This window comes from Rhinopithecus roxellana, chromosome 5, assembly GCF_007565055.1.
Source record: "Rhinopithecus roxellana isolate Shanxi Qingling chromosome 5, ASM756505v1, whole genome shotgun sequence".
In the NCBI taxonomy this organism is placed as follows: domain Eukaryota; kingdom Metazoa; phylum Chordata; class Mammalia; order Primates; family Cercopithecidae; genus Rhinopithecus; species Rhinopithecus roxellana.
Window position 1 is genome coordinate 29,588,008 of NC_044553.1, and position 27,432 is coordinate 29,615,439.

The 27,432-nt window shown below is 40.7% G+C and overlaps 1 protein-coding gene across 2 annotated transcripts in view; it reads left to right on the forward strand.

The window, feature by feature from the left end:
- The window catches only part of SNAP23 (synaptosome associated protein 23), a 40,151-nt gene extending 16,915 nt beyond the window's left edge, over window positions 1-23,236 (forward strand). For both annotated transcript variants that reach the window (XM_010367020.2, XM_010367021.2), the window contains exons 3-8: window positions 919-960; window positions 1,377-1,425; window positions 2,671-2,788; window positions 18,142-18,300; window positions 19,543-19,687; window positions 21,589-23,236. In XM_010367020.2, the coding sequence (XP_010365322.1) occupies window positions 919-960; window positions 1,377-1,425; window positions 2,671-2,788; window positions 18,142-18,300; window positions 19,543-19,687; window positions 21,589-21,654 (579 nt within the window). In that variant the 3' untranslated portion in view covers window positions 21,655-23,236. The remainder of the gene's footprint in view (window positions 1-918; window positions 961-1,376; window positions 1,426-2,670; window positions 2,789-18,141; window positions 18,301-19,542; window positions 19,688-21,588) is intronic.
- The last annotated feature ends 4,196 nt before the right edge of the window (window positions 23,237-27,432 follow it).

The following is a 27,432-nucleotide window of genomic DNA, read 5'->3' on the forward strand; positions in this document are numbered from 1 at the left end:
TTATTTTCTTAAAGTGAAAACAGTTTGTATGATTTTTATTTTTTAGGTACTTATTACTTAGGTGCAACAAAGATACTCTATTATGTATTTGAGAAATGCTAGACTCCTATTTAACAATTTCCTAATATCTGTAATTTACTTAGATTTCTACCTACATTAAATTTTTATGACTATAAAATTTTTATTCCCATGAACTTCACCGTCCAAATATTCTCTTTTTTTAAAAAAAATTTTCTTTCAACATCACACTGGAAGTCCTTACACATTTTCTCTTAAAGAGCACTTGAAAATAACTAAAATTGTAGTGATCAACTTACTTTTTTTTTTTTGAGACAGAGTCTCACTCTATTGCCCAGGCTGCAGTGCAGTGACGCGATCTCGGCTCACTGCAACCTCTGCCTCCTGTGTTCATCAAGCGATTCTCCTGCCTCAGCTTCCTGGGTAGCTGGAATTACAGGCATGTGCCACCACGTCCGGCTAATTTTTGTAGTTTTAGTAGAGACGGGGTTTCACCATGTTGGGCAGACTGGTCTTGAACTCCTGACCTCGTGATCCACCCACCTCAGCCTCCCAAAGTGCTGGGATTATAGTCATGAGCCACCACACCCGGCCATTGTTTTGTTTCAAAGGAAGGGATAGGCTGGCAATTCTTTTTGTTTTTTCCTTTAATGGAGACAGTCTCTCCATTGGGCTATGTTGCCTGGGCTGGTCTGGAGCTCTGGTACTCAAGAAATCCTCCTGCCTCGGCCTCCCAAAGTGCTGGGATTATAGGCATGAGCCACTGTGCCCAGCCTGAGCTGGCCATTTTTAAAGATAGAATAGCATCATGAATGTGGCCTGTGATCAGTTTTTTTGTTTTTGTTTTTGTTTTTTTTTTTTACATATTTTGGAATGCTAAAACTCTGTGTTTTTTCCTAGTCTCTGGAAAGTACGAGGAGAATCCTGGGTTTAGCCATTGAGGTAAGAAAATGTTAGTCATCAACTTAAGTATAAAAATTTATAGGAGATATCCTAATACTTCTGGCTGGAATTAGTGTTAAAGGGTAATGTATCAATATGCTTTATTATTTGAAATTAACAGTTGCTGAAATTGTGAAATCATGCACTAATGGGCCTTTTCTGTTTTTCCATTTGACAGTATTGGAATATGACAGGGAAGATGAATTCACTATGAGTTTGTGACTTAATTATTTTGGGGGGCTACTATGTTAAAGTGTGTTAGTTTAAGAATACTAGTTCTGTCTGTAGCTCTAATCCTCTGAGAGCTTGGGTTTCTAAATTATTCTGTCTTGCTATTTGATAGCTCTTGTAGGTTTTGTTTCTGTTGTTTTTGGTTTGTTTTGTTGTACTATCAGCCTTTTTCCCACTTCTTTTAGTCTCAGGATGCAGGAATCAAGACCATCACTATGCTGGATGAACAAGGGGGTGAGTTAAATTATTAGCAGAAATTCTTAGTTTGACTATGATGCCAAAAAGCCCTATCAGATTAGCCACATACAAATTTCAGACTTTGGGAGGGCCTTCCCTTTGTAAAGTAAGAATAATATGTTTACTTCTTGTTTTCTGGTTTGAATAATGTCATGTTCACTGTCTATTTGGGATGGCAGGCAACAATGCCCAACTGTGTATATACCAAGTATGTGTTAAGCCAGCATGGCTTATTTTGTGTATTGGTTATATGTGCCTTAGACATTATGATAGTAATGTAGCTGGGATTACAGGTACCCGCCACCACACCCAGCTAATTTTTTGTATTTTCAGTAGAGATAGGGTTTCACCGTGTTGGCCAGGTTGATCTCAAACTCTTGACCCCAAGTGATCCGTCCACCTCGGCCTCCCGAAGTGCTGGGATTATAGGCATGAGCCACCATGTCTGGGCAGACATTATGATATTCTTACATCATCCTCAGAAATCAAGTTAAGTCCTAAAACAGATCTAGATTCAGGTGTGCTTGGAAACACTTGAGTTGGCCCTGAGTAATCAGGTCTAGTTTTTATTACTCCTATAACAGCCCTCAGGTTTTGAACCTATTATAGAAATGATGGGGATTTGACCTGGTCAAAGTACCCTTAACTAGGTTGTAAGGATGATCTCTAAATAACCATTCCTTGGTCCTACTATACAAGATTCTTTTTTTTTTTTTTTTTTTTTTTGAGGGGAATCCCACTCTGTCATCCAGTCTGGAGTTCAGTGGTGCAATTGCAGCTCACTGCAACCTCCAGCTGCCAGGTTCAAGTGATTCTCCTGCCTCAGCCTCCCAGGTAGCTGGGATTACAGGCACCCATCACCACACCCAGCCAATTTTTGTATTTTTAGTAGAGATGGGGTGTCATCATGTTGGCCAGGCTGGTCTTGAACTCCTGACCTCAGGTGATCCGCCCACCTCGGCCTCCCAAAGTGCTGGGATCACAGGCGTGAGCCACCATACCCAGCCATATACAAGCTTCTTAGAACAAATTTTTCCACAGCAAGAGGCTAGGTGCTTCAGGATCAGTACATGAAAGATGGTTATCATGTTGAATAGCTTCTAATACCTTTTGACACTGACATACTCACTGTGGGGAGTTATTGGTAGATTCAAGATTGAAGTTTACTGCTCCATAATAATAGCATTTTCTGGTTGACACTGTGAATGGAACACAAAATGTAACTTTACAACTTATTCTTAGAACAACTAAACCGCATAGAAGAAGGCTTGGACCAAATAAACAAAGACATGAGAGAGACAGAGAAGACTTTAACAGAACTCAACAAATGCTGTGGCCTTTGTGTCTGCCCATGTAATAGGTGAGTTGATAAATTAAGATGGTTTCAAAATAAATAAATGAGAATACCCCACCTTCTCCCGCCAGCTAAGGTCAGAAGTATGACTGGGCTTAATGAGGAACTCTATTAGATAAATCTAAGTTGTCTCTCCTTCAGGCAGATTAAGCTTTTTGTGTAAATACTGCTTGTTCACTGAAAACTGTGACTTATATTTGACCAATCCTGGGATCAAGTTCCAATTTCAATTTGTAGTGATACATGAAAAGATTAAGAAGTATAGAGAAATGTATATCTGGATGATGGTGAGCAGGATGGAGTTATTTTCTTTTCCTTTCAAAAGGAGGAGTATTAACAAAATATTGATTTTGTGGTAGGCACATGAGGGATGGCCAAAAGAATAGAAAAGTTGGGAAAGAATGGCAAAACATAAAAAATACATAAATCTAATGTTAGGTTATATGATAGTGACCAAGGCTAGGTATACAGAACTGATAAAGGTTGGGTTGGAGAGGATCTTATAGAAGAGGTAGGATATGGGTCGCGCTTTGAGTGATTAGAAGGATTTGGAGGAACAGTGAGGGCATTTCCTATGAAAGGTTCAAAATAAAGATTAACAAGGAGCTTGACTTAACTGAGCTGTGTGCTCATGTAGATGAGAAGTGGAAAGTAAGATATAAGTAGGTAGTAGAGGAACTTGAATGCCAAACTAAAGAGTTGATAGATTGGAGTGGAGTGTAAAAAGAAATGACAGTATCTGGAGATTGAATGAGTGTACTCACGGCTGAAAGGTTTTTTTTTTTTTTTTCCCCTGAGACAGGGTCTCTGTTACTCAGGATGGAATGCAGCGGCGTGATCATGGCTTACTTAAGCCTCTCTTTCCTGGGCACAAGAGATCCTCCCACCTTGGCCTCCCAGAGTGCTGGGATTACAGGCATGAGCCACTGCACCCAGCCAAAGTATTTTTTTCTTTTTTTTTTTTTTTTTTGAGACGGAGTCTCACTCTGTCGCCAGGCTGGAATGCAGTGGCGCAATCTTGGCTCACTGCAACCTCTGTCTCCTGGGTTCAAGTAATTCTCCTGCCTCAGCCTCTCAAGTAGCTGGGACTACAGGCGCCCACCACCACACTCAGCTAATTTTTGTATTTTTAGTAGAGACAGGGTTTCACCATGTTGGCCAGATGGTCTTGATCTCTTGACCTCATGATCCGCCTGCCTCAGCCTCTCCAGTTGCTGGGATTACAGGTGTGAGCCACCGTACCTGGCCTCAAAGTATTCATTTTTAAAGAGCTTCTTAGACATTAGTATTTCATCCAGTTCTCAGCTGGTCTTGTAAATCAACAATGGTTATATTTTTATATTTTCAGATAAGTGTTTTAGGTAACAGCATTTTTGTGCCATTTCTACTGGAGAAAGTAGAGATTAATTCCTTGTCAGTCAACTTTAGTGTTTATTTTGGCCATGAGGAGTTAAGATTTGACAGTGTTCTTCCTAGTCTTATCCATTGACTTCCTATTCTAACACAAGTCTGTTGACCTGTTTACACCTTGGTTGACTAACGGAAAGTTTTTTTTTTTCTTTTTTTGAGACGGAGTCTTGCTCTGTCACCCAGGCTGGAGTACAGTGGTGTGATCTCGGCTCACTGCAACTTCCACCTTACAGGTTCAAGTGATTCTCCTGCCTCAGCCTCCCAAGTAGCTGGGATTACAAATATGTGCCACCATACCCTGCTAATTTTTATATTTTTAGTAGAAACAGGCTTTCACCATGTCGGCCAGGCTGGTCTCAAACTCCTAACCTCAGGTGATCTGCCTGCCTCTGCCTCCCAAAGTGCTGGGATTACAGGCGTGAGCCACTGCTCCCGGCTGAAAGTTCATATTTTAATAACTATAACTTGTCAATCAGAGCAGATTACTTTAAGCAAACAAGTTAAAATGTACAGATTGTTTGATACAAACTCTTAGCTATGTTTTACAAAAATAATTGTACCTTTCTTTTGTGTTCCATGTGCCTTCTTGGAAGAGTACAGAAGAGAGGAAGTAGATGAATTTTCTTGAGATCAGATGTTAGGAGAACAAGGAGAAAGAAGTCTCCCCTAAAATCTTAGAGCAAGATCAACTCTGAGTCACATATTGATAAACAGGAAGAGCATTGAATTAGACCTAAGATGGTGTAATATCATAGAAAGTGGGAAATGCAGCTACAGAGTATTAATTTTATGTCTCTTTGTGTATCCCAGCCAAGCATAGGCAAGCTTTTCTTGAAGACTGGTGGGAAACAAGGTAGAGTATGGTCCTGAATCAGCATTCTTCAGCCTCTAACCTCAGTAGAACCCTTTCTCAGTGGATCAAGAGAAGGCACTACTTTTTTAGAGATGGCATCTCTCTCTGTCTCCCGGGCTTGAGTGCAGTGGCACCACCATAGCTCAGTGTAGCCTCAAACATCTGGGCTCAAGTGATCCACTCACCTCAGCCTACCAAGTAGCTAGGATTACAGGTGTATGCCACCATGCCCGGCTAATTTTTTAAATTTTTTGTAGATATGGGGGTCTTGCTATGTTGCCCAGGCTTCTATCAAACTCCTGGCCTCAAGAAATCCTCAGCCTCTCAAAGCACTGGGATTACAGGCTTGAGCCACTGAACTCAACTGGCACTTCTTTCTTTTCTTTTTTCTGGCACTTCTTGAGAGATGGAATCAAGGGACTGCTGTAACAAAACAGTTCCCTGAAGAGAAGAAAGTATTATCTCAGTTAAAGATGTCTGATTGTAATTGCCTTTCTTCCACCTATTTCTTTCTTATACCATTGAGACCTTGGCCAGTATGATATCTCTTATCCTCAGCTCTTCCTATGATTCTTGCCTGTGTCTTGATCTTTCTAATCTGCTAGTCTGTGTTTCCGTTAGGCTCATTATATGAATAACCATAATATGAGCTTCTTAAAGGTAGACATGAGATCTTGGTCTTTTGTATAAGGCCTAGTCTTAATACTGGCAGGAGTAGTCACAACCCAGGTCAGGTCCAGAGTTCCTTATTTGACATTTGAAAATACTTTTTCTTTTCTTTCTTTCTTTTTTTTTTTTCGAGACAGGGTCTCATTCTGTTACCTAGGCTGGAGTGCAGTGGCACAGTCATGGCTCACTGAAGCCTCAACCCATCCTCCAGCGTCAGCCTCCCAAGTAGCTGGGATAACAGGCACATGTCACCACGCCCAGCTAATTTTGTATTTTTTGTAGAGACAAGATTTCACCATGTTGGCCAGGCTGGTCTCAAACCCTTGGGCTCAGGCAATCCACCCACCTTGGCCTCCAGAAGTGCTGGGATTGCAGGCATAAGCCATTAAGCCCTGCCGGCCATTCAGAAATCTGAAAAACTCTGAAAGCTTAAGTTTTGTTTCATTTTTGCTGTAATGGTGCCACAACTCATTAGGGTATAAAATGTAGCCTGAACTGAAGCTATGTTTAGCTTTTATTACTTGCTGTAAATATTAATTGGTTTCACTACAGAAATACTGCTTTTGAGTCAGGGTCTCACTCTGTCACCCAGGTTGGAGTACAGTGGTATGATCTTGGCTCACTGCAGCCTCGACCTCCCAGGTTCAGGTGATCCCCCTACCTCAGCCTCATGAGTAGCTGGGACTACAGGTGTGTGTCACCATGCCTGGCATGTTTTTAAAACTTTTGTTTCTTCTTCTTCCTTTTTTTTTTTTTTTTTTTGAGACGGAGTCTCACTCTGTTGCCCAGGTTGGAGTACAGTGATACGATCTCAGTTCACTGCAACCTCCGCCTCCTGGGTTCAACCGATTCTCCTGCCTTAGCCTCCCACATAGCTGGGATTACTGGTGCCCGCCACCACACCCAGCTAATTTTTGTATTTTTAGTAGAGACGGGATTTCACCATATTGGCCAGGCTGGTCTTGAACTCCTGACCTCAGGTGATCCACCTGCCTCAGCCTCCCAAAGTGCTGGGATTATAGGCATGAGCCACTACGCCCAACCCTGTTTCTTTTTCCTTTTCTTTTCTTTCTTTTTTTTTTTTTTTTGAGACAGAATTTTACATTGTCGCCCAGACCGGAGTGCAGCCGTATGGTCTCGGCTCACTGAAACCTTCACTTCCTGGGTTCAATCGATTCTCATGCCTCAGCCACCCAAGTAGCTGAGATTAGAGGCATGCGCCAACACTTTGCTAACTATTGTATTTTTAGTAGAGACAGGTTTTGCCATGTTGGCCAGGATGGTCTTGAACTCCTGACCTCAAGTGATCCACCTACCTCAGCCTCCCAATGTGCTGGGGTTACAGGCATGAGCTACCGCACCTGGACTTTAAAAACTTTCTGTAGAGACGAGGTCTCACTATGTTGCTGAGGCTGGTCTCAAACTGCTAAGCTCAAGCAGTCCTCTCGCATTGGCCTCCCAAAGTGCTGGTATTACAGATGTGAGCCACCATGCCCAATGTCACTACAAAAATATTAATGTATTTAATTATGTGGTACTGCCCAAAACATCTTGCCCCCAGTGGATTGGGATAACAGTTGTGGGCCTGTGTGTTAGTTTAAGGTACTATTCTGAGCATGTTAATTTAATCCTTAAACAGTAGCCTTAATATGAGATAGATGTTCTTTATTATTATCATTATACATCCAGGCTACACTATGTAGTTAAATTGAGACCAACTTGGCAGAGGTTCAAAACCAGGCAGAGCCCTTACCTTTTTTTTTTTTTTTTTTTTTGAGACGGAGTCTCGCTCTGTCACCAGGCTGGAGTACAGTGGTGTGATCTCAGCTCACCGCAACCTCCGCCTCCCGGGTTCAAGCGATTCTCCTGCCTCAGCCTCCCGAGTAGCTGGGATAACAGGCATGCACCACCACGCCTGGCTAATTTTTGTATTTTTAGTAGAGCTGGGGTTTCACCATGTTGGTCAGGCTGGTCTTGAACTCCTGACCACGTGATCCACCCGCTTCGGCCTCCCAAAGTGCTGGGATTACAGGCGTGAGCCACTGTGCCCAGCAGAACCATTGCTTTTAACTGTATGCTACATTGCTTGACTCTAAGAAAAGAATGGACCTTTATGTTGTTGCTCTTGTTAGATGTAATACTATATAGAAAACTTCTTGAGTAGATTTGTTCTTGAAGGTTTGTTTTCTTCTTCTTTTTTTTTTGAGACAGGATTTTGCTCTGTTGCCCGGACTGGAGTGCAGTGGCATGAACATGGCTCACTGCAGCCTCAACCTCATGCGCTCAAGCAATCACCTCAGTCCCCAACCCCTGAGTAGCAGGGACTACAGGAATACACCACCACCACACCTGGCTAATATTGCCCAGGCTATTCTCGAACTCCTGGGTCTAATCATTCGTCTCCACTCAGCCTCCCAGAGTGTTGGGATTAGAGGTGTGAGCTAGCATGCCTGAGTAGAAAAGCTTTTATTACCTTTTTGAGACAGGGTCTCACTTTGTCATCCAGGCTGGAATGCAGTGGCACAATCTTGGCTCACTGCAGCCTTGACCTCCCTGGCCCAAGCAATCCTCCTGCCTCAGTCTGCTGAGTAGCTGGGATTACAGGCATGCACTACCATGCCCAGCTAATTTTTGTATTTTTTGTATAGACAGAGTTTTGCCTTGTTGCCTAGGCTGGCACATCTTTTTTAAATAAGACATTGAAATAGCTTTACTTAAAAAAATTCTGTATTAGAAGGATATTTTAACTGTAGCAAATTCTTTCTAAAGGATTAGTAGAATTTAGTAACAGATTACCAGGGTTAAACTTTAAGATGGTGAATAAATGCCGTTCTGTGGTTTGTAAAATTTGAATTCTAAAAGAATACCACAAATCCTTTTTTTTTTTTTTTTTGAGATGGAGTCTCACTGTGTCACCTAGGCTGGAGTGCAGTGGCAGGATCTCGGTTCAGCTCACTGCAAGCTCCACCTCCTGGGTTCACGCCGTTCTCCTGCCTCAGCCTCCCGAGTAGCTGGGACTACAGGTGTCCACCACCACACCCGGCTAACTTTTTGTATTTTTAGTAGAGACGGGGTTTCACTGTGTTAGCCAGGATGGTCTCCATTTCCTGATCTCGTGATCCGCCCGCCTCAGCCTCCCAAAGTGCTGGGATTACAGGTGTGAGCCACCGCGCCCAGCCCAGAAATCCTTTTTTAAAATCACATATCTTAGGCAGTAATTGATAAATTGTAATTCTAATTAATAAGAATTTGAAAGGAGACAGATTTAAAATGGTAAGTCTCAGAATAGTAAACTGCTTGATGTCCCAGTTTAAACTTTTTTTTTTTTTTTTGAGATGGAGCCTCGCCCTGTTGCCCAGTCTGGAGTGCAGTGGTGCCATCTCTGCTCTCTGCAAGCTCCGCCTCCTGGGTTCACTCCATTCTCCTGCCTCAGCCTCCTGAGTAGCTGAGACTACAGGCACCCAGTACTACGCCCAGCTAATTTTTTGTGTTTTTAGTAGAGATGGGGTTTCACCATGTTAGCTGGGTTGGTCTCAATCTCCTGACCTTGTGATCCGCCTGCCTCGGCCTCCCGAAGTGCTGGGATTACAGGTGTGAGCCACTGCGCCTGGCCTTAAACTTTCTTAGATAAGGTATTCTTCTGTCTTAACTTGCCTGTTTTATAAAGTCTAACAGTGGCACATAGTTTGAAGACAGATTGGCATTTCTGACCACTTACTAAAGTTCCAAATTGGCACTACAGGTTTTCTGCTATTCCCATCTTAAGTCATACTGAGGTGTAAAAATTCAGCTCCGACTAATTAAAATGAATATTGAATTATATTTCATTCAGTAGTTGAGTGCTGCTTCCCTCCTGCTCACTGGAGACACAAGTATGAGTAAGGCATACCTCTGGCCCTGCCTGTTTTATTTATCTTGACATTATTTTTTATACCTCATGTAGTATGGGATATATAGTAGTTACTCAATAAATACTTGTTGATTTGAGCGTCCTTGAGAAACTTGTTGGCTGGTGGGAGAGTTTGATGTGTAAAAAGATTTTTTTTTTCCCCAAAATAAAACAAAAATTTACTTGGACGTTATTCATTGGCTAATAGAACATTTTAGTCCCAATCCAACAAAATTCTAGGAAAATGTCAAGAACCAAGTTAACCAAGACCACTTTAAACAGAATCTTCATTCTAGGTATATGAAAACTGTTTCTTTAAATTAGAGATCTTTTTGGTCTTAAAGTCTAGAACTGAATCAGCTACAACTGCAAACAAGGTGATTAGTGCAAAGTAATACAAGTGTCCAAAGATAAGCTACTTCCCATTCTCCCTACTCAGTAACGCATTATCAAAATCCTTAATATTAGCCCTTCAATTTCCATGCATCTACGCAGTAACACCTAAAGCAACTATTTAAGGAATAAAGCCACACAAGGTCAGAGTAATTGAGCACCTAGTATGAACCAATTATCTAAATAGATTGCTAAAAGTCCATAATGAATCAGAACTCAGGTAAGTTACCACCATTTATCTTTTATATATATACTTTCTTGCATATACAAGTCTCAGGAAGAGTATGTCATACAAGAGCACTAGGAATTGCCACATACTCCCAAATGGGCAGCAAAAGGAGCAAACATTACTGATTTAAAACAGTATATACATACTAACTCAAAAAAATAATTTGGCAAATCATTTTCTAACAAAAGATTTTTTAAAATTACAATGAATATAAAATATATAAGAAAATAAAATATATACTAGAAGTAATTAAGAGAAATCTTAATCACTAAGAGGAAGGAGTCTCATAGCATCTCCATTGGTTTTTGCCTTCTCTTGTATTTTCTAATTTTAGGAAAGAATATAATCACCCAAAATTCTGAGGAAAAATGAAATGTGCTCTGGTTTAAATAGTTTTCTTATTTTTCTTTTTATCAAGATTCTCAGATGTTGGTTGTTTCTGTGAAACCAGGCAGGAAATTGAATACATTATGTTTTTAAACATTAAACCTGCTTCTGTTCTGTTTGAGTGGCATTTACTATTTTCTGCGTTTCATTCTCTCACCTAATCTCTTCCTTTCTAATCTGCTTACTAAAAATGAAGATTTAACATCAGAAGCCGGGCTCAGTAACTGATCAAAGGGAACTTTAAGATGCAGTCTTGTGGCGCAGTTTGGGCTGCTAACCTGCTATCTAAAGGTGATGCTTCAAATGGCTTTTCTGTGCATGTGCATGGATATTGTGAATGGTGGAAACTGTCTCTAAACCTGTGTGGTGGTGTGTAGTGTAAAGTGAATTTGTTCTTGATGGGTGCTGTCTCACAAAAGATGGACTTGACAAAAGGACCTTAATTTATAATACCATTCTTTGGCAAATGTCTCTGATAACTAAGTTTTTGCTAAATAACATTTAAGATTACCAAAATAACAATACTCCTGGAGTTTCTTAAGAAATTTAAAATAGGTTGATCTTTGAGACAGCTGCTGCAGTCTAGTTCTGATAAAAGGTAAGGGAAGTCATGCTAAATGCTTCTCTGTCTTCATAGGACTTTGATTTTAGCATCCTGTCTTCCATTAAGTTTCCCTACTTTTTTCTGGTTCTTGAGTCAAGATTTCCTTTGTTAAAGTTTTGCTTCTAATGATTTAGATTACCCATGATTTAGGCCACTACCAAATTAAGGAATCAATTGTCAGTCTAGTCATCTCAAATCCTATTTGGAACAAGGTGGGATATAAAATTTTAAATGCTACCATATCTGGTATCTTCTTTCCTTAAATAAGGGTTTCCCCTTTACATATGTTATAAACTATTCTATAATTCCTGTTACATCATGTGTTAACTTGCTATGATTTCATGTTGAATTAATACAGAGCTAACTAATCTTAATTTTTCATGGGAGATAAGTTTTGTCAGCTTACTGTTTATTATTGTGTCTGACTCTTAATTTTAGATCTTTATAAGAATTATGAAGACCATGATTAAATGTTAACAAATTAAGTATTTGATTTCTACCCTTTGTTTCCTGCCCTCCTTTTTCCTTCTTTCCTTAGTTTGACTATCCAAAGCACACACACACTCACATTCACTCTTTATTATTAGTTTGTATTTATTTGGTCCCTTTTCTCCTTGATGTGAAATAGTCACAGCTAATATTTAGTTTTATTTTTGCTATTTTTAATGCAGTTAAAACTAATATTGATGCAACCAAACTAAAATAAGAAATTATTGTTTTTGTGCTCATATCTTAATATTTACAGTTTTATCCTTAATAGCAGCTTCCTGAATTGACTAGGAATAGTTCAGATTCTTAAAACTTGCCTTTTTTTTTTGAGACAGAGTTTCGCTGTGTCCCCTAGGCTGGAGTATAGTGGCTCAATCTCAGCTCACTGCAACCTCTGCCTCCCGGGTTCAAGCATTTCTCCTGCCTTAGCCTTACAAGTAGCTGGGATTATAAGCTTGTGCCACCACACCCGGCTAATTTTTTGTATTTTTAGTACAGAAGAGGTTTCACCATGTTGACCAGGCTGGTCTTGAACGCCTGACCTCAAGTAATTCACCTGCCTTGGCCTCCCAAAATGCTGAAATTACAAGCGTGAGCCACCATCCCCAAACACTTGCCATTTTTGAATGAGACATTTAAGTGGAAAAAAAAGAGGTTCCAGTTAAAGACTATTAGACCACTCAAAACTAACAGTCAGTTGTAAATTAAGTTTCTAGATGGAGTTCTGAATTAAGACTTATCACCAATTTACTTAGGCATTTTATCATGAAGACTAATTTCTTCCCAGAGGGGCTTTTTTTTTTTTTCAAGAGTCCTGTCACAGATTAGAGCTATTATTTCTTACTGTAGACTAAAACAACCTGGTCCTAGTAATCTTTCATGTCACCATATTCCAACTACTTTCATCTACCTGTAGATCTCAAAGCTAAGAAATGGTAATGGACCAAAAAATAAACATGCCAGTTGGTAATCCGTGCACTTACAGGCATTAACTGTTGACTAAGGGTCAGGTTGATGTTGAAGCCAATGAATTAAAATATTTATCCAGTGATTTAAAAAGCAGTTTTATGTCTGTTACCAACAGAACATTTTATAGCCCTGCTAAACATTAAGTATTGTTATTAGCCTAGTTTACTTACAAAGAAAGGGATTCTCTGAAATTGAAGTTTGCTTAAGATTCTGTAGCTTCTGAATGACACGCGTAGGATTGGAATTTAAGTTATTTTACTCCAAATGCTGTTACTTTTGTTTGTTTGTTTTTTGTTTGTTTGTTTTTAGATGGAGTCTCACTCTGTCACTCAGGCTGGAGTGCAGTGGCGCGATCTCGGCCCACTGTACCCTCTGCCCTCCGAGTTCAAGTGACTCTCCTGCCTCAGGCTCCCAAGTAGCTAGGATTACAGGCGCCTGCCACTGCGCCTGGCTAATTTTTCGTATTTTTAGTAGAGACAGGGTTTCACCATCTTGGCCAGGCTGGTCTTGAATTCCTGACCTCATGATCCACCCACTTTGGCCTCCCAAACTGCTGGGATTACAGGTGTGAGCCACCGCGCCTGGCCTTTTTGTTTGTTTGTTTTAATCCTGACCTGTCCCTTTGCTTCTTCCAGATTAACTATTTAGTGTTCCAATATATAGACTACTAGAGTCTGTAGACAGACTACCAGAGTAATCTGAAGTACTCCTCCTGGATCGCTAAATGTCCCACTGACCTTATATAAAACACAAGTGATTCCCAGGCTTTACCCCATATGTATTGGAGTAGAATCTCCAGAGTGCAACCTATATATCTATGTGTTCTACAGCAGAGGCCCTCAACACCCCAGCCATGGACCGCTACTAGTCCATAGCCTGTTAATAGAAACTGGTCCTCATAGCAGGAGGTGAGCATTACTGCCTGAGCTCCGCCTCCTCTCAGATCAGCAGTGGCATTACATTCTCATAGGAGCAAGAACCCTATTGTGAACTGCGCATGTGAGGGATCTAGTTGTGTGCTCCTTATGAGAATCTAATGCCTGATGATCTGAGGTAGAACAATTTCATCCCCAGAGCATCACCTGGTCCCCATCTGTGGAAAAATAGTCTCCATGAAACTGGTCCCCAGTGCCAAAAAGGTTGGGGACCGCTGAGATCGCTCTGATACTCAATTAAGTTTGGAAGGTATTACCTTTAAAGCATCTAAGACCCTTTGGAAGGAAAGTAATTAATTTAAAAACATTACTGTATTTGTGAACATTTTTTATTTTATTAACTTAGGTAAGCAGCTATCTGACAATGCCTTAAAAACAGGTTCCAACTTGATGGAGGAAACTCCAGGGTGATGGCAAGTGACAGGGTCTCGAGCAACCAAAAGGCATTACCTAGAGTGGATGTGCTGAATGAGACACACTGAACTGTCACACCACCTCTTCATAAACATGCAGAACATACTATAACTGCAAGAAAAAAAGTAGTTTTTTTCCCCATCCCATTTGAAGGTAAACATGCCAACACAATGCAAAGCTGTAAAAAAATTCAAAGTCAGCTTTTTGTGTCTTTTCCCCTTGATACAGAAAGAACATCTTCAAAGATCAAGTCTTCTTTTTTTTTTTTTGAGACAGTCTCACTCTGTTGCCCAGGCTGGAGTGTAGTGGCATAATCTGGGCTCACTGCAACCTCTGCCTCCCAGGTTCAAGTGATTTCTTCTGCCTCAGCCTCCTGAGTTGCTGGGACTACAGGGGAGCACCATCATGCCCAGCTAATTTTTATGTTTTTGGTAGAGACAGGGTTTCACCACGTTGGCCAAGCTGGTCTCAAACTCCTGACTTTGTGATCCGCCTGCCTCGGCCTCCCAAAGTGCTGGTATTACAGATGTGAACCACCACACTTGGCCAAGATCCAGTCATTTTAAAGACAGCAGAGTTTGATAACCAATCTGATTCTTTGTTTATAGACTATGCTTCAATCAAAAATCATTCACATGATCATTTTAAAACAATTCGTTGGCACCTTATGCCCTTATATCTAATTATGGAAAGAAGAATTCTCATAAGTGTAAATAATTTTTTCAAATATTGCCTCTTAATGTTGGGAAGGAGTTTGGATCGCATATATATCCCTTAATAGACCAGAACCCACAGGTCATGTCCCAGTCTATTCCTCTTTTTGTGCTGTCAGAAACATAATATCTCATTAGTTACTTTGGAATTTCAACCCTCTCTCTTGAACTTGTTCCACAATCTGAAATTCTAATAAAAGCCCCACTTCTATTACCTCTGTTAATATTTGTGGTTATTAACTTTCTGTTAGACTAATACATTGGTTTTGTTTTATTTAGTAGCACTTACTCTGCTCTAGAATTTTGCCTGGGACCTTTCTTATTATTAACAAAGAATACATGTGAATATTTATTTTAAAAATGTATATCCTACCTTGTTCCAGGAAAAATTTAACATGATTTCATAATAAATAAATGAGTTAATTAATAAAAATAGCATAGAAACATAATTATGAGAACTTAAAGTGGTACCATGAAACACACTTTGATAACTAGCCTTTCAGTGTTCATAAATTTGCCTTTGCAGTGCCTCTCACAAAAAAAGTAGTAGTATCCTTTCTGTAATATTAATGGTAAAGGTCTAAGATTCAATTCTAGGTTTGCCAAAAATGAATCCTCACATGCCTATTAAGGAATAAGTAACTTTTTTCATAAAATCTCTTCCCTACCTTTTTATTTTGAAATTTTAAAACTTCCTTATTAATGTAAAAGATAGAATAAATCAGAGACCAGTATTTGAGCAACATACTATTTTGTTTTTGTTTATAGAAAAGTGAAAACTAAAATTGAATGAAAGCTTGACTTTAGCCAAATAATCAAGAAAAGTTTTGTGTTACTTTTCCATAATAGCCATTTTTTTTCCTGTAATAGCCACTTTTTCTTTCTTTCTTGAGATGGAGTCTCACCCTCTTGCCCAGGCTGGAGTGCAGTGGCACAATCTCAGCTTATTGCAACCTCCATCTCCCAGGTTCAAGTGATTCTCCTGCCTCAGCATCCTGAGTAGCTGGGATTACAGGCACATGCCACCACACCTGCCGAATTTTTCTATTTTTAGTAGAGACTGGTTTTGCCATGTTAGCCTGGCTGGTCTCGAACTTCCAGCCTCTGGTGATCTGCCCATGTGGGCCTCCCAAAATGTTGGAATTACAGGTGTGAACCACTGCACCCAGCCTGTAATAGCCATTTAAAAGTCACTTTCCTAGGCTTTTTTTTTTTTTCTTGCCAGTTGGATCTGTTTGAGTGGTTAATTCCATGGTAATACTCTGGCTCTGACTGATTTTTGTCTCTGTCAGCTATACCTAAAGCATATGCTTTTATTTTTAAGAGATTTAGCCTTATGATTTTTTTTTTTTTTTTTTTTGAGACGGAGTCTCGCTCCATCGCCCAGGCTGGAGTGCAGTGGTGCGATCTTGGCTCACTGCAACCTCTGCCTCCTGGGTTCAAGCAATTCTCCTACCTCAGCCTCCCGAGTATCTGGGACTACAGATGCACGCCGCCACGCCCAACTAATTTTTGTATTTCAAGAGACAGGGTTTCATCGTGTTGCCCAGGCTGGTCTCAAACTCCTGAGCTCAGGCAGTCAGCCTCCCAAAGTGCTGGAATTACAGGCATGAGCCACTGCATCTGGTGATCTTTTTTTTTTTTTCTTTCTTTCTTTTTTATTTGAGATGGAATCTCGATCTGTCGCCCAGGCTGGAGAGCAGTGGTGCAATCTCAGCTCACTGCAGCTTCCGCCTCTCGGGCTCAAGCGATTCTCCCGACTCAGCCTCCCCAGTAGCTGGGATTATAGGCGGATGCTGCTGCACTCAGCTAATTTTTGTATTTTTAGTAGAGATGGGGTTTCACCATGTTGCCCAGGCTGGTCTTGAACTCCCGACCTCAGGTGATCCACCCACCTCAACCTCCCTAAGTGCTGGAATTACCGGCATGAGCCACTGTGCCTGGCCTCAATCTTTTTTTTTGTTTGTTTTTTTAAGAGGAAACTCTTAAATGAAAAGCTCCTACACTATAGGATTTATGAATGACCACTTGTGTGGTCAAGGTACTTATTTGTCCACTGATTGTCCAATTTGGAAATTATTCATGCTTTTCTTTCCTGATGGCTGGTTTGTTTGTAAGAAACCATTGTTTAAAATTTCATGGAAAATTCTAATAAAAACTGATTAGCTGGAACTACACTGGTTCAAATTCAGTCTTCTTATTTTAAAAATTTTATTTATTCATTTAAGATTTAAGGTCTCGGCCGGGCGCGGTGGCTCAAGCCTGTAATCCCAGCACTTCGGGAGGCCGAGATGGGCGGATCACGAGGTCAGGAGATCGAGACCATCCTGGCTAACACAGTGAAACCCCGTCTCTACTAAAAAATACAAAAAACTAGCTGGGCGAGGTGGCGGGCGCCTGTAGTCCTAGCTACTCCGGAGGCTGAGGCAGGAGAATGGCGTAAACCCGGGAGGCGGAGCTTGCAGTGAGCTGAGATCCGGCCACTGCACTCCAGCCTGGGCGACAGAGCGAGACTCCGTCTCAAAAAAAAAAAAAAAAAAAAAAAAAAAGATTTAAGGTCTCACTCTGTCACCCAGGCTGGAGTGCAGTGGCACTATCATGGCTCACTGCAGCCTCGACCTGGGCTCAAGCAGTCCTCCCACCTCAGCCTCTCGAGCAGCTGGGACCAAAGGCGTGCACCACCACACCCAGCTAATGTTTGTATTTTTTTATAGAGATGGCATTTTGAGGCAGGGAGCAGTGGCTCACAAGCCTGTAGTCCCAGCACTTTGGGATGCCGAGGTGGGTGGATCACTTGAGGTCAGGAGTTTGAGAGATGGGGTTTTGCCATGTTGCCCTGGCTGATCTTAAACTCCTGAGTTAAAGCAATCCACCCGCCTTGGCCTCCCAAAGTGCTGGGAGTACAGGTGTGAGCCACTGCACCCAGCGTCAGCCCTCTTACTCTGTCATCCCTTGTCAACCTCTGAGGTGCCTTCAAGCAACCTCTTAAGGTATCCCAGAACACTTTTTCTAAGGGACCTTTTTTTAAGTAATGTGCATTAACCTCTTTTCCAGATAGTGCTGGATACACTAGGAAGAGAAAAGCAAAACGATAGTGCCAGAGGCTAAGGGAACCTGAAAAATCAAATAGTTTTTTTTTTGCTACTTGCTAACAACATAGTGAAGATTTGGTAGAAGCAGTATTTGGACCTTTTTAAAAATTTTTTTAGGGTCAATGGGTTTACATAATTCATCTATTTCCTATCCCATATTGCCATGGAGCATAGTATAGATCATCTAGACTTAGCTGTATACAGCTTTTCTACTAGAGTTGTTAGTGTCATCCTCAAGGTAACAGGCACTAATAATTAGAACTCTCACTCTTCTTTTTTTTGGTATCTCCCTACACTCCTGACTCTTATATAGAACAAAGAACTTTGAGTCTGGCAAGGCTTATAAGACAACATGGGGAGATGGCGGAGAAAACTCACCTTGCAATGTAGTATCTAAACAGCCAGGCCCGGTGACAAATGGTCAGCCTCAGCAACCAACGACAGGAGCAGCCAGTGGTGGATACATTAAACGGTATGCCAACTCCTCCCGATATTCCTGTACCTTTCTTAATGAATGGTTCACTTAGGAGATGAGTTTAGCAGTACATGACCCCTAACTAATAAATAAAAATTGTATTTATTCCATTTTAAAAATGCATTTAAAAATCTGCCCACTGACAAAATGTGGTAGGTTTTTTTGTTTTGTTTTTTTGTTTGTTTGTTGTTTTGTTTTGAGAGAGAGTCTTACTGTGTTGCCCAGGCTGGAGTGCAGTGGTGTGATCTCAGCTCACTGCAACCTCCACCTCCCAGGTTCAAGTAATTCTCCTGCCACAGCCTCCTGAGTAGCTGGGGCTACAGGCGTACGCCACCAGGCCCAGCTAATTTTTGTATTTTTAGTAGAGACAGGGTTTCGCCATGCTGACCAGGCTAGTCTTGGACTCCTGACCTCAGGTGATCCACCTGCCTCGGCCTCCCAAAGTGCTGGGATTACAGGCATGAACTACCACACCCGGCCAGACAAAATATTGACTGTGGTGGTTGACCTTGGGTGACGGGATTAACTTTTCTTTATACTTTTCCGTACTTTCCGAATTATTGAACTAGACATACTTTACTTTTGTATATAGAAAAAAATATGTTTTAAAATGTGCCGTCTAGAGCAAGGGTCAGCTAGATTCCTGTAAGAAGATCTGTAATGAGCCAGAGAGTCAATATTTCAGACTTTTCAGGCCATACAGTCTCTTGCAATTACTCAACTCTGTTGTACGGTTAAAGCAGGCATAAACAATATGTAAACAAATGTGCATACTCTGTTTGAGTAACACTTGATTTATATAATCAGATGGTGATCCAACCTCTCTTTTAGAGCCGTGGTTCTTTAGATAGACTTAACTGTGCATTAGAACCACTTGAGGGACTTATGAAACCATAGGTTTCTGGGACGCACTTACAGTTTCTGATTTTGTAGGTCTGGAGTGGAGTGTGAGAATTAGCATGTTCCCATGTCTCACAGCTTCCCAGGTGATGCTGGGAGTTACGCTTTGAGAAACACCGTTTAGAGTTGTTTCTTTTCTTACATGGCTTTAAGACACTGTGCTGTCTTTGATGAGTCTTCCAGTTTTTATTACAGAATGTTTCCCAAGAATGGTAACCTATATTCCTTTGGATCTTATACTTGCTGAGAGTCATTTTGGTACTTTTGTGAAAATTAAATCCAGATTTACTCTATTTAAATTCGGAAAAATCTATGGAATTAACTGTCTTCTTGTGATAGCATAACTAATGATGCCAGAGAAGATGAAATGGAAGAGAACCTGACTCAAGTGGGTAGTATCCTGGGAAATCTAAAAGACATGGCCCTGAACATAGGCAATGAGATCGATGCTCAAAATCCGCAAATAAAACGAATCACAGACAAGGTAAAAGTTTTTTATTGCCACAAGAAAATGAGACACCCAGTTCAGTGTTTCCCTAATAGACATCTGTGCTAGATGCTGTGGGGGACATGGTAGAAGAAGCTCCTGGACTCATAGGTCTTAGTTCTGATGAGGTGGTGGTTCTTTTCTTTTCTTTTTTTTTGAGATGAAGTCTCACTCTGTTGCCAGGCTAGAGTGCAGTGGCACAATCTCAGCTCACTGCAACCTCCGTCTCCCAGATTCAAGCAATTCTGCTGCCTCAGCCTCCGAGTCGCTGGAACTACAGGCACACGCCACCAGGCCCAGCTAATTTTTGTATTTTTAGTAAAGACGGGGTTTCATCGTGTTGGCCAGGATGGTCTCATCTGTTGACCTCATGATCTGCCTGCCTCTGCCTCCCAAAGTGCTGGGATTACAGGCATGAGCCACCACGCCCAGCAAGGTGGTGGTTCTAACACATAAAACAAGAGCCAAGTCCTCCCCCTCATGGCAGTTGGTGCCTTTTGAAACCAGAGTTTTGGAATGTAGTAGTTTTACTTAAACCTTCACACATGAAGCTTAGTATCTACTTTAGCCTTTGACTGTGTTTTTTTCTCTCCCAAATGAGTAAGTTTTATTTTGTTAACTAATTTTTTAATTGAGAATGGGGTCTTGCTCTGTCGCCTAGGGTAGTGCAGTGGTACAATCACAGCTCACTGCAGCCTACCTCCCAGGCTAAAGCTAAAGCTTTCCTCCCACATCAGCCTATTTTGTTAACTAAAAATAAATTAGGTTCCTGAATCCTCATCTCATGAAAGAAAATCCTTTCTGCAGAATAGTTAATATAGAGTGGTCACACGAAATAGAGTCATGTGAGTGAAAGAAAGTTGTGATTCTTTTTTCTTTCCCCCTTAACTTTACATGATACCATGAAAGTGAAATTGTTTTTGGTGTTTCGATGTGTCACATGTAAAAGTCATACTTTGGCCAGCCATGGTAGCTCACACCTGTAATCTCAACACTTTGAGAGGCCGAGGCAGGAGGATTGCTTGAGCTCAGGAGTTTAAGACCAGAGCAAGACCTAGAATGTACTAAAAACATTTAAAAATTGACTAGGCATGGTGGCATGTGCCTTTTGTCCCAGTTACTTTGGAGGCGGAGGCAGAAGGATTGCTTGAGTGTAGGAGTTGAAGGCTGCAGTGAGCTGTGATTGTACCATTGCATTCCAGCCTGGGCAACAGAGTGAGACCCTATCTCAAAAAGAAAGAAAAAAGAGTCATACCTCATTAAAATCTCAGTGAACTTTAAAGTTTAGGGTGAGTTTTTAAGCTTGGCTGTCTGTTAAATCACTTTTGATGGATTTAATTGAAACAGTGGTTCACAAGATGCTTTAAATGCTGCAGTCTGGGGTTAGGCTACATTTACCTGTCATTTTAATTCAGATGTTGGTGTGGATGGTAATAGATTCGTTCTAAAGATCTTTGGAAAGGTTATTTCAGTCTCTCCAGGTTAGACTTAGGGTGTCTGAATCCAGATGAGATTCTGTGATTCAGTTCAGAGGACTCACACAAGGTCCAATCTTTAACAGAGAAGAGCACTCTCATATTTCATCACATCAAAAAATGCCATTGATTACAGGATGCATCCCAGTTTCAGGCATGTTAAACTACGAAAAAATGTGTTGTAGAATTGATGAAATATTGACAAGGTCTTATATGTTACACCTTTGTCATGTTTATATACCAGGGTTTTTCCAAATGAATTTCATGTTCTGTTACTTCTTGCCCAACATGAGTTTTGTAATGTAACTTCACATGGTTTCTTGGATTTTCTCAGTGTGTCAGTTACTCCAAGTGTAAAATGTTTAATTTTTATTAGAGTTACTTACCTTGTAAAATAAAGCTGATCTCGTTCTTGTTTTTCAGGCTGACACCAACAAAGATCGTATTGATATTGCCAATGCCAGAGCAAAGAAACTCATTGACAGTTAAAGCTACTGCTGTTCTTCTTTATCATTTATTCACTTCCGTAGCTCCTCCTTGAAAGTTATTACCTTTTCAGAGTTTAAATTTTCGGTTCCACGCTCTTCTAATTGGGAGATAATATGGAAGAAGGGCCAGAGCAGTCACAGCCCTCCTTCTCTTTTGTTTTCTATTGAGGGCCGACTGCTGCTTGGCCTTCCTTCTAGTATTTTCTTTTTCAATTCATACTCTTAGATTGGTTTTCATATGTCATGTATAGTGTTTTCATCCTCCTCATATACTTTAGCAGGTTCTTTTGCTTTCAAGATTTGGAAGCATTGCCAAAGACAGCCATGAAGAAGGAAGCTGTAGAGGTGTTCTTTGTTGTTGTTTATTTTTGCTTTTGTGGTAGAGGGAGGGACAAGAGATGAGGTTGTTACCTCAGTAAAAACCTTCAGGCCACAAAACAAAAAGTTGCATAGCCACAGTGAAGATGTAGTTGAATATAGTTTTTGATTTAAGTTGCGGTTATAGCCAATTTAGGCTAATGCTTGGTTTTGGAGCTTTTATACACAAAATTTTTGTTAGGCATCACAGTTTTGCAACCTCTGCTCCAAAGAGAAAAATAGAATGAGTTTTCTTTCTTTCTTTTTTTTTTTTTTCCTGAGTCAGAGTCTCGCTCTGTCACCCAGGCTAGAGTGCAGTGGCGCGATCTGGGCTCACTGCAACCTCAGCCTCCTCGATTCAAGTGATTCTCCTGCCTCAGCCTCCTGAGTAGCTGGGATTACAGGCGCATGCCACCACGCTCAGCTAATTTTTGTATTTTTAGTAGAGACAGGGTTTCACCACGTCAGGCTGGTCTTGAACTCCTGACCTCGTGATCCACCCGCCTTGGCCTCCCAAAGTACTGGGATTACAGGTGTGAGCCACCGTGTCTGGCCGAGTTTTCTTAAAGTGAGCTTAATTTCTGAACTCTTAGTGATTCATATATGTACATAAATCTGTGATCCCATTTCTTATTGCACCATTCAGGAACACTTTGTATAAATGAGTGGCTTTTTATTTCATATTATTAGTAGTATCATGGTTCCATTACAGGCCTATTAACCTCATACATTGTCATTAGTCTTTGAAGAAAAAATATGTAAATATATATGTGTAACAAGAGAATCTCTAAAGCAGGGCTTAAAATTTTTTGGAAAAGTTTGACAAAGTATACCACATGAATTCAGGTTTACCTCAATGCTAAGAATTATGCTTAGTTAGGAAAAGGAAAGTCATTTTGATCTCAGGTAGAAAAGTAGATTGCTTTGAGTTTTATGTAGCTTTAGACTTTAAAAAGCTAGAATTTATTCTGTTACTAAAAATTATTTGAAAAAATTATGCCTCTGGTTTAATTGTTGGTGATTACACACTGTCTTTCTCTTACTCTTGTGTATTGAATTATGTCCATAATCAAGTTGATGTGGATCCTGAAAAGTGTTATGAAAATCTGATTGGTATTTGTCACATTTATTTTAAAATTAGCATCTGAACACTTCAAAGCTGTCAGTGTGAATTGGTTTCACCAATAACCACTGCTTGATCCTTACAATTAAATTTTTTAACTAACTAATGGTATTGTTCTTTCAAGTAGGTAACATGTTTCTATGACTGTTATTTGGGGGAAAATAGTTTCATCAGCTCTCATTTAACAAATTAATAAAGCAAAGATCCATAGAGCACTACAATAGGAAGCTGCCTTTAGCATCTTTCCGGTATTGATTGAAAATATTGATAGGACTTAAATTTACCTTGCTAAAATTTGTTGTGAGGTTCATTTTAATCATTACTAGTCTTACTCACTTGAGCTTAAATACACTAGTGACTGGAAGGGTAATGGTTCTGTGTGAGAACTACAGCTCACTGGAGAAGATACAGTTAATGTGGGAGCTTTCAAAGGCTAAAGTGGAAAATATTTAAATAAAGTGAGATGCAACTACACCCTCTGTAATAGAAATGTTCCACGTCAAAATGAGTGGTTTGGCAGGTGATGGTAAATGTGTAAAGTAAGAAGGTGTAAAATGGAGGATTGTGCTTTACCTAAATGCATTTCCTAAAACCATTTACCAAAAAAAATTTTTTAGCACTGTTCTGGATAAAGGAAATAGTTCTGAGAATACCAGCATGCTACACTCACAGTATAATTGGTTAGAAGCATGGGCTGAGGCATTAGCTGAATTTTCACTCTAGCCAAAGTGACTGTAAGGTCATTTCTGTGCCTTAATTTGTCTGTAAATGCAGATTAATACAAGCATACCTCAGATACTGAGGGTTCAGTTCTAGACTACTACCATAAAGCTAGTGTTGCAATAAAGTGAGTCACATGAATTTTTGGTTTCCCAGTGCATATAAAAGTTCTGTTTACACTATTCTGTAGTCTATTAAATGTGCAGTAGCATTATGTCTTTAAAAAACAAAGTATGTATCTTAATTAAAAATACCATGTGCCAGGCGTAGTGGCTCATGCCTGTAATCCTAGCACTTTGGGAGGCCAAGGCAGATGGATCACTTTACGTCAGGAGTTTGAGACCAGCCTGGCCAACATGGTAAAACCACGTCTCTACTAAAAATGCAAAAATTAGCTGGTTGTGGTGGCACGTGCCTGTAATTCCTCCACTGAAGTCTCTTTTTTGTTTGTTTGTTTGTTTTGAGATGAAGTCTCACTCTGTCGCCCAGGCTGGAGTGCACTGGCACGATCTCAGCTCACTGCAACCTCTGCCTCCCGGGTTCAAGCGGTTCTCCTGCCTCAGCCTCCTGAGTAGCTGGGACTACAGGCAGGCACCACCATGCCCGGCTCATTTTTGTATTTTTAGTAGAGACGGGGTTTCACCACGTTGGTCAGGCTGGTCTCGAACTCCTGACCTTGTGATCCACCTGCCTCAGCCTCCCAAAGTGCTGGGGTTACAGGCGTGAGCCACCGTACCTGGCCTCCTCCACTGAAGTCTTGAAACGCTCAGTCATCCATGAAGGTTGGAATCAACTTCTTCCAAACCCCTGTTAATGTTGGTATCTTGACCTTTCATGAATCATGAATGTCCTTAATGGCATCCTTTCCAGAAGGTTTTCAGTTTACTTTGCCCATATGCATGAGAGGAATCACTATGGCATCTATACCTTTATTCTTAAGCAGTAAGACCTGAAAGCTGAAATGACTCTTTTATCCAAGGGCTGTAGAATGGATATGTTAGCAAGCATGAAAACAACACAACATTAATCTTGTACATCTTCATCAGAGCTCTTGGGTGACCAGATACTCTGATGCTCATTATCAATAAGCAGTAAGATTTTGAAAATAATTTTTTTTTTTTCTGAGCAGTAGTTCTCAACAGTGGGTTTTAAATATTCAGTAAATCATGCTGTAAACAGATGTGTTATCTAGGTTTCATTGTTCCATTTATAGTGCACAGGTACAGTAGACTTAGCATGATTCTTAAGGCTCCTATATTTTCAAAATGGTAAATAAGCAATGCCTTCAGCTTGAAGTCACCAGCTCTATTAGCCTCTAACAAGAGTCAGTCTGTCTTTTCAAACAAGCTGGGCATTGACTTCTCTCTAGCTATGTGAGTCCTAAATGGTGTCATTTTCCAATAGAAGTCAGTTTTACCTACATTGAAAAATCTATTGTTTACTGTAGGCACCGTCATCAATTATCTGGATAACGCTGCAGCTTCTCCATCAGCACTTGCTGTTTCATTTTACACTTTTATGTTAACAGATACAGCTTCTTCCCTTAAACCTCATGAACCAACCTCGGCTAACTTCCAACTTTCCTTCTGCAGCTTCCTCACCTCTCAGACTTTCTAAGCATTGAAGGGAGTTAGGGCCTTGTGTTTACTGGAGTAGCACTTTTAACTTCCTTCAAGAACTTTTCCTTTGCATTCACCACTTAGTTAATCGGTGCAAGAGGCCTAGCCTTTGGCCTGTCTTGGCTTTTTTTTTTTTTTTTTTGAGACGGAGTCTTGCTCTGTTGCCCAGGCTAGAGTACAATGGCACCATCTCAGCTCACTGCAACCTCTGTCTCCTGAGTAGCTGGGATTGCAGGTGTGTGCCACCATGTCCAGCTAGTTTTTGTATTTTTAGTAGAGACAGGGTTTCGCCATGTTGACGAGGCTGGTTCGAACTCCTGACCTCAGGTGATCTGCCTTCCTCGGCCTCCCGAAGTGCTGGGATTACAGGTGTGAGCCAAAACACCTGGCTATGACTCTTCTTTTCACTTGAACTTAGAGGCCATTGCAGGGCTATATATTGGCTTAATTTCAATATTCTGTCTCAGATTAGGGAGGCCCAAGGAAAGGAGAGTGATAAGGAATGGCTACTTGTTAGAGCAGTCAGAACACACATTTATCAATTAAATTCGCCATCTTATGGCTTAGGCAAGAAGATGAGACCGTTTCTACAAAAAAATTTTAAAATTAGCCAGGTGTGGTGGTGCATATCTGTAGTCTAGCTACTCAGGAGGCTAAGATGGGATGATCGCTCGAGCCTAGGGGGTTGAGGCTGCAGCGAGCCATGATTGCACCACTGCACTCCAGCATGGGTGACAGAGCAAGACCCTGTCAAAAAAGGTTGCCATCTTATATTGGCATAGTTTGTGGCATCCCAAAACAGTTAAAATAGTACCATCAGTGATCACAGATCACCATAACATAATAATGAGAAAATCTGAAATATTGTGAGAATTTTCAAAATGTGAGACATGAATTGAGCACATGCTGTTGGAAAGACGGCAGTGATAGACTTGCTTGATGTAGGCTGCCACAAACTATCTGTGGAAAAACTTAATGGAGTGCAGTAAAATGAGGTATGCCTGTAATTCCTACATAGCATTATACTGCATAGAGTGGTAACAGGTAAAGCACTTAGAACAGTTCCTGGCTAATGTAAGAGCTTTTAAGTGTTAGCTGCTATTCTCTCCAAGGTGGAGCTCTTTCTGGTCAAGCAGCTCTGTGAATTAGATGAAAGGCAACGTAGCCTCTCCCCAGAGAAACAGGCACACAAATGCAAATCATGCATAAATGAGGTTCATAAATGGAGATCTTGAAAGCCCGTCCATGGAACCCAGGTTAAAACTTTCCCATAGCTTCTGCTATTGAGAAAGAAGAGAGGTGAGGCCATAGAAATTAGACTCCATCATGCATTAGAAACGGCTGTTCATTTAAAGCCCTTTCTGATTTTCTTCCATAACATTGTCTGGAAATTTGATTCACTTTTGAAAGGTAGTAAATAGTTAACACAAGCTCTGGAGTCTGACCACCTGGGATCAAATTTTGGTTCATTCATTTACTTTTAGTTGTGTGGCCTTGAGCATAATACTGACCTGTAACTAAAGAGGTAAACAATTGTATCCCCCACTGAACTTGTTTTTTAACACTAAGCTCCCTCTTCAAGTTTCCAGTCTTACAACCATAATGATCTGTATCCCCTATAGCCATGCCTATTTTTTTCCCTTCAGTTTTAATTCATCTTTTGTTTCTATACTTCAACTCTAAATCTTTCCATTTCATGTATGGATTATGAGTCTGTCCTTAACTTAAACATCTATGGCCCAGACATCCTATACTCAGTTGCACTTAGAATTAGCTTTTTAAAGACATACACTATAATCCCAGCTACTTGGGAGGCTGAGGCGGGAGGATCACTTGGGTTCAGGTGTTCAGGACCAGCCTGGGCAACATAGTACGATTCTCTCTCTCTCTCTCTCACCCCTCTTTTCTCTCTCTCTCTCTCTCTCTCTCACACACACACACACATAAATGGCCAAGAGGT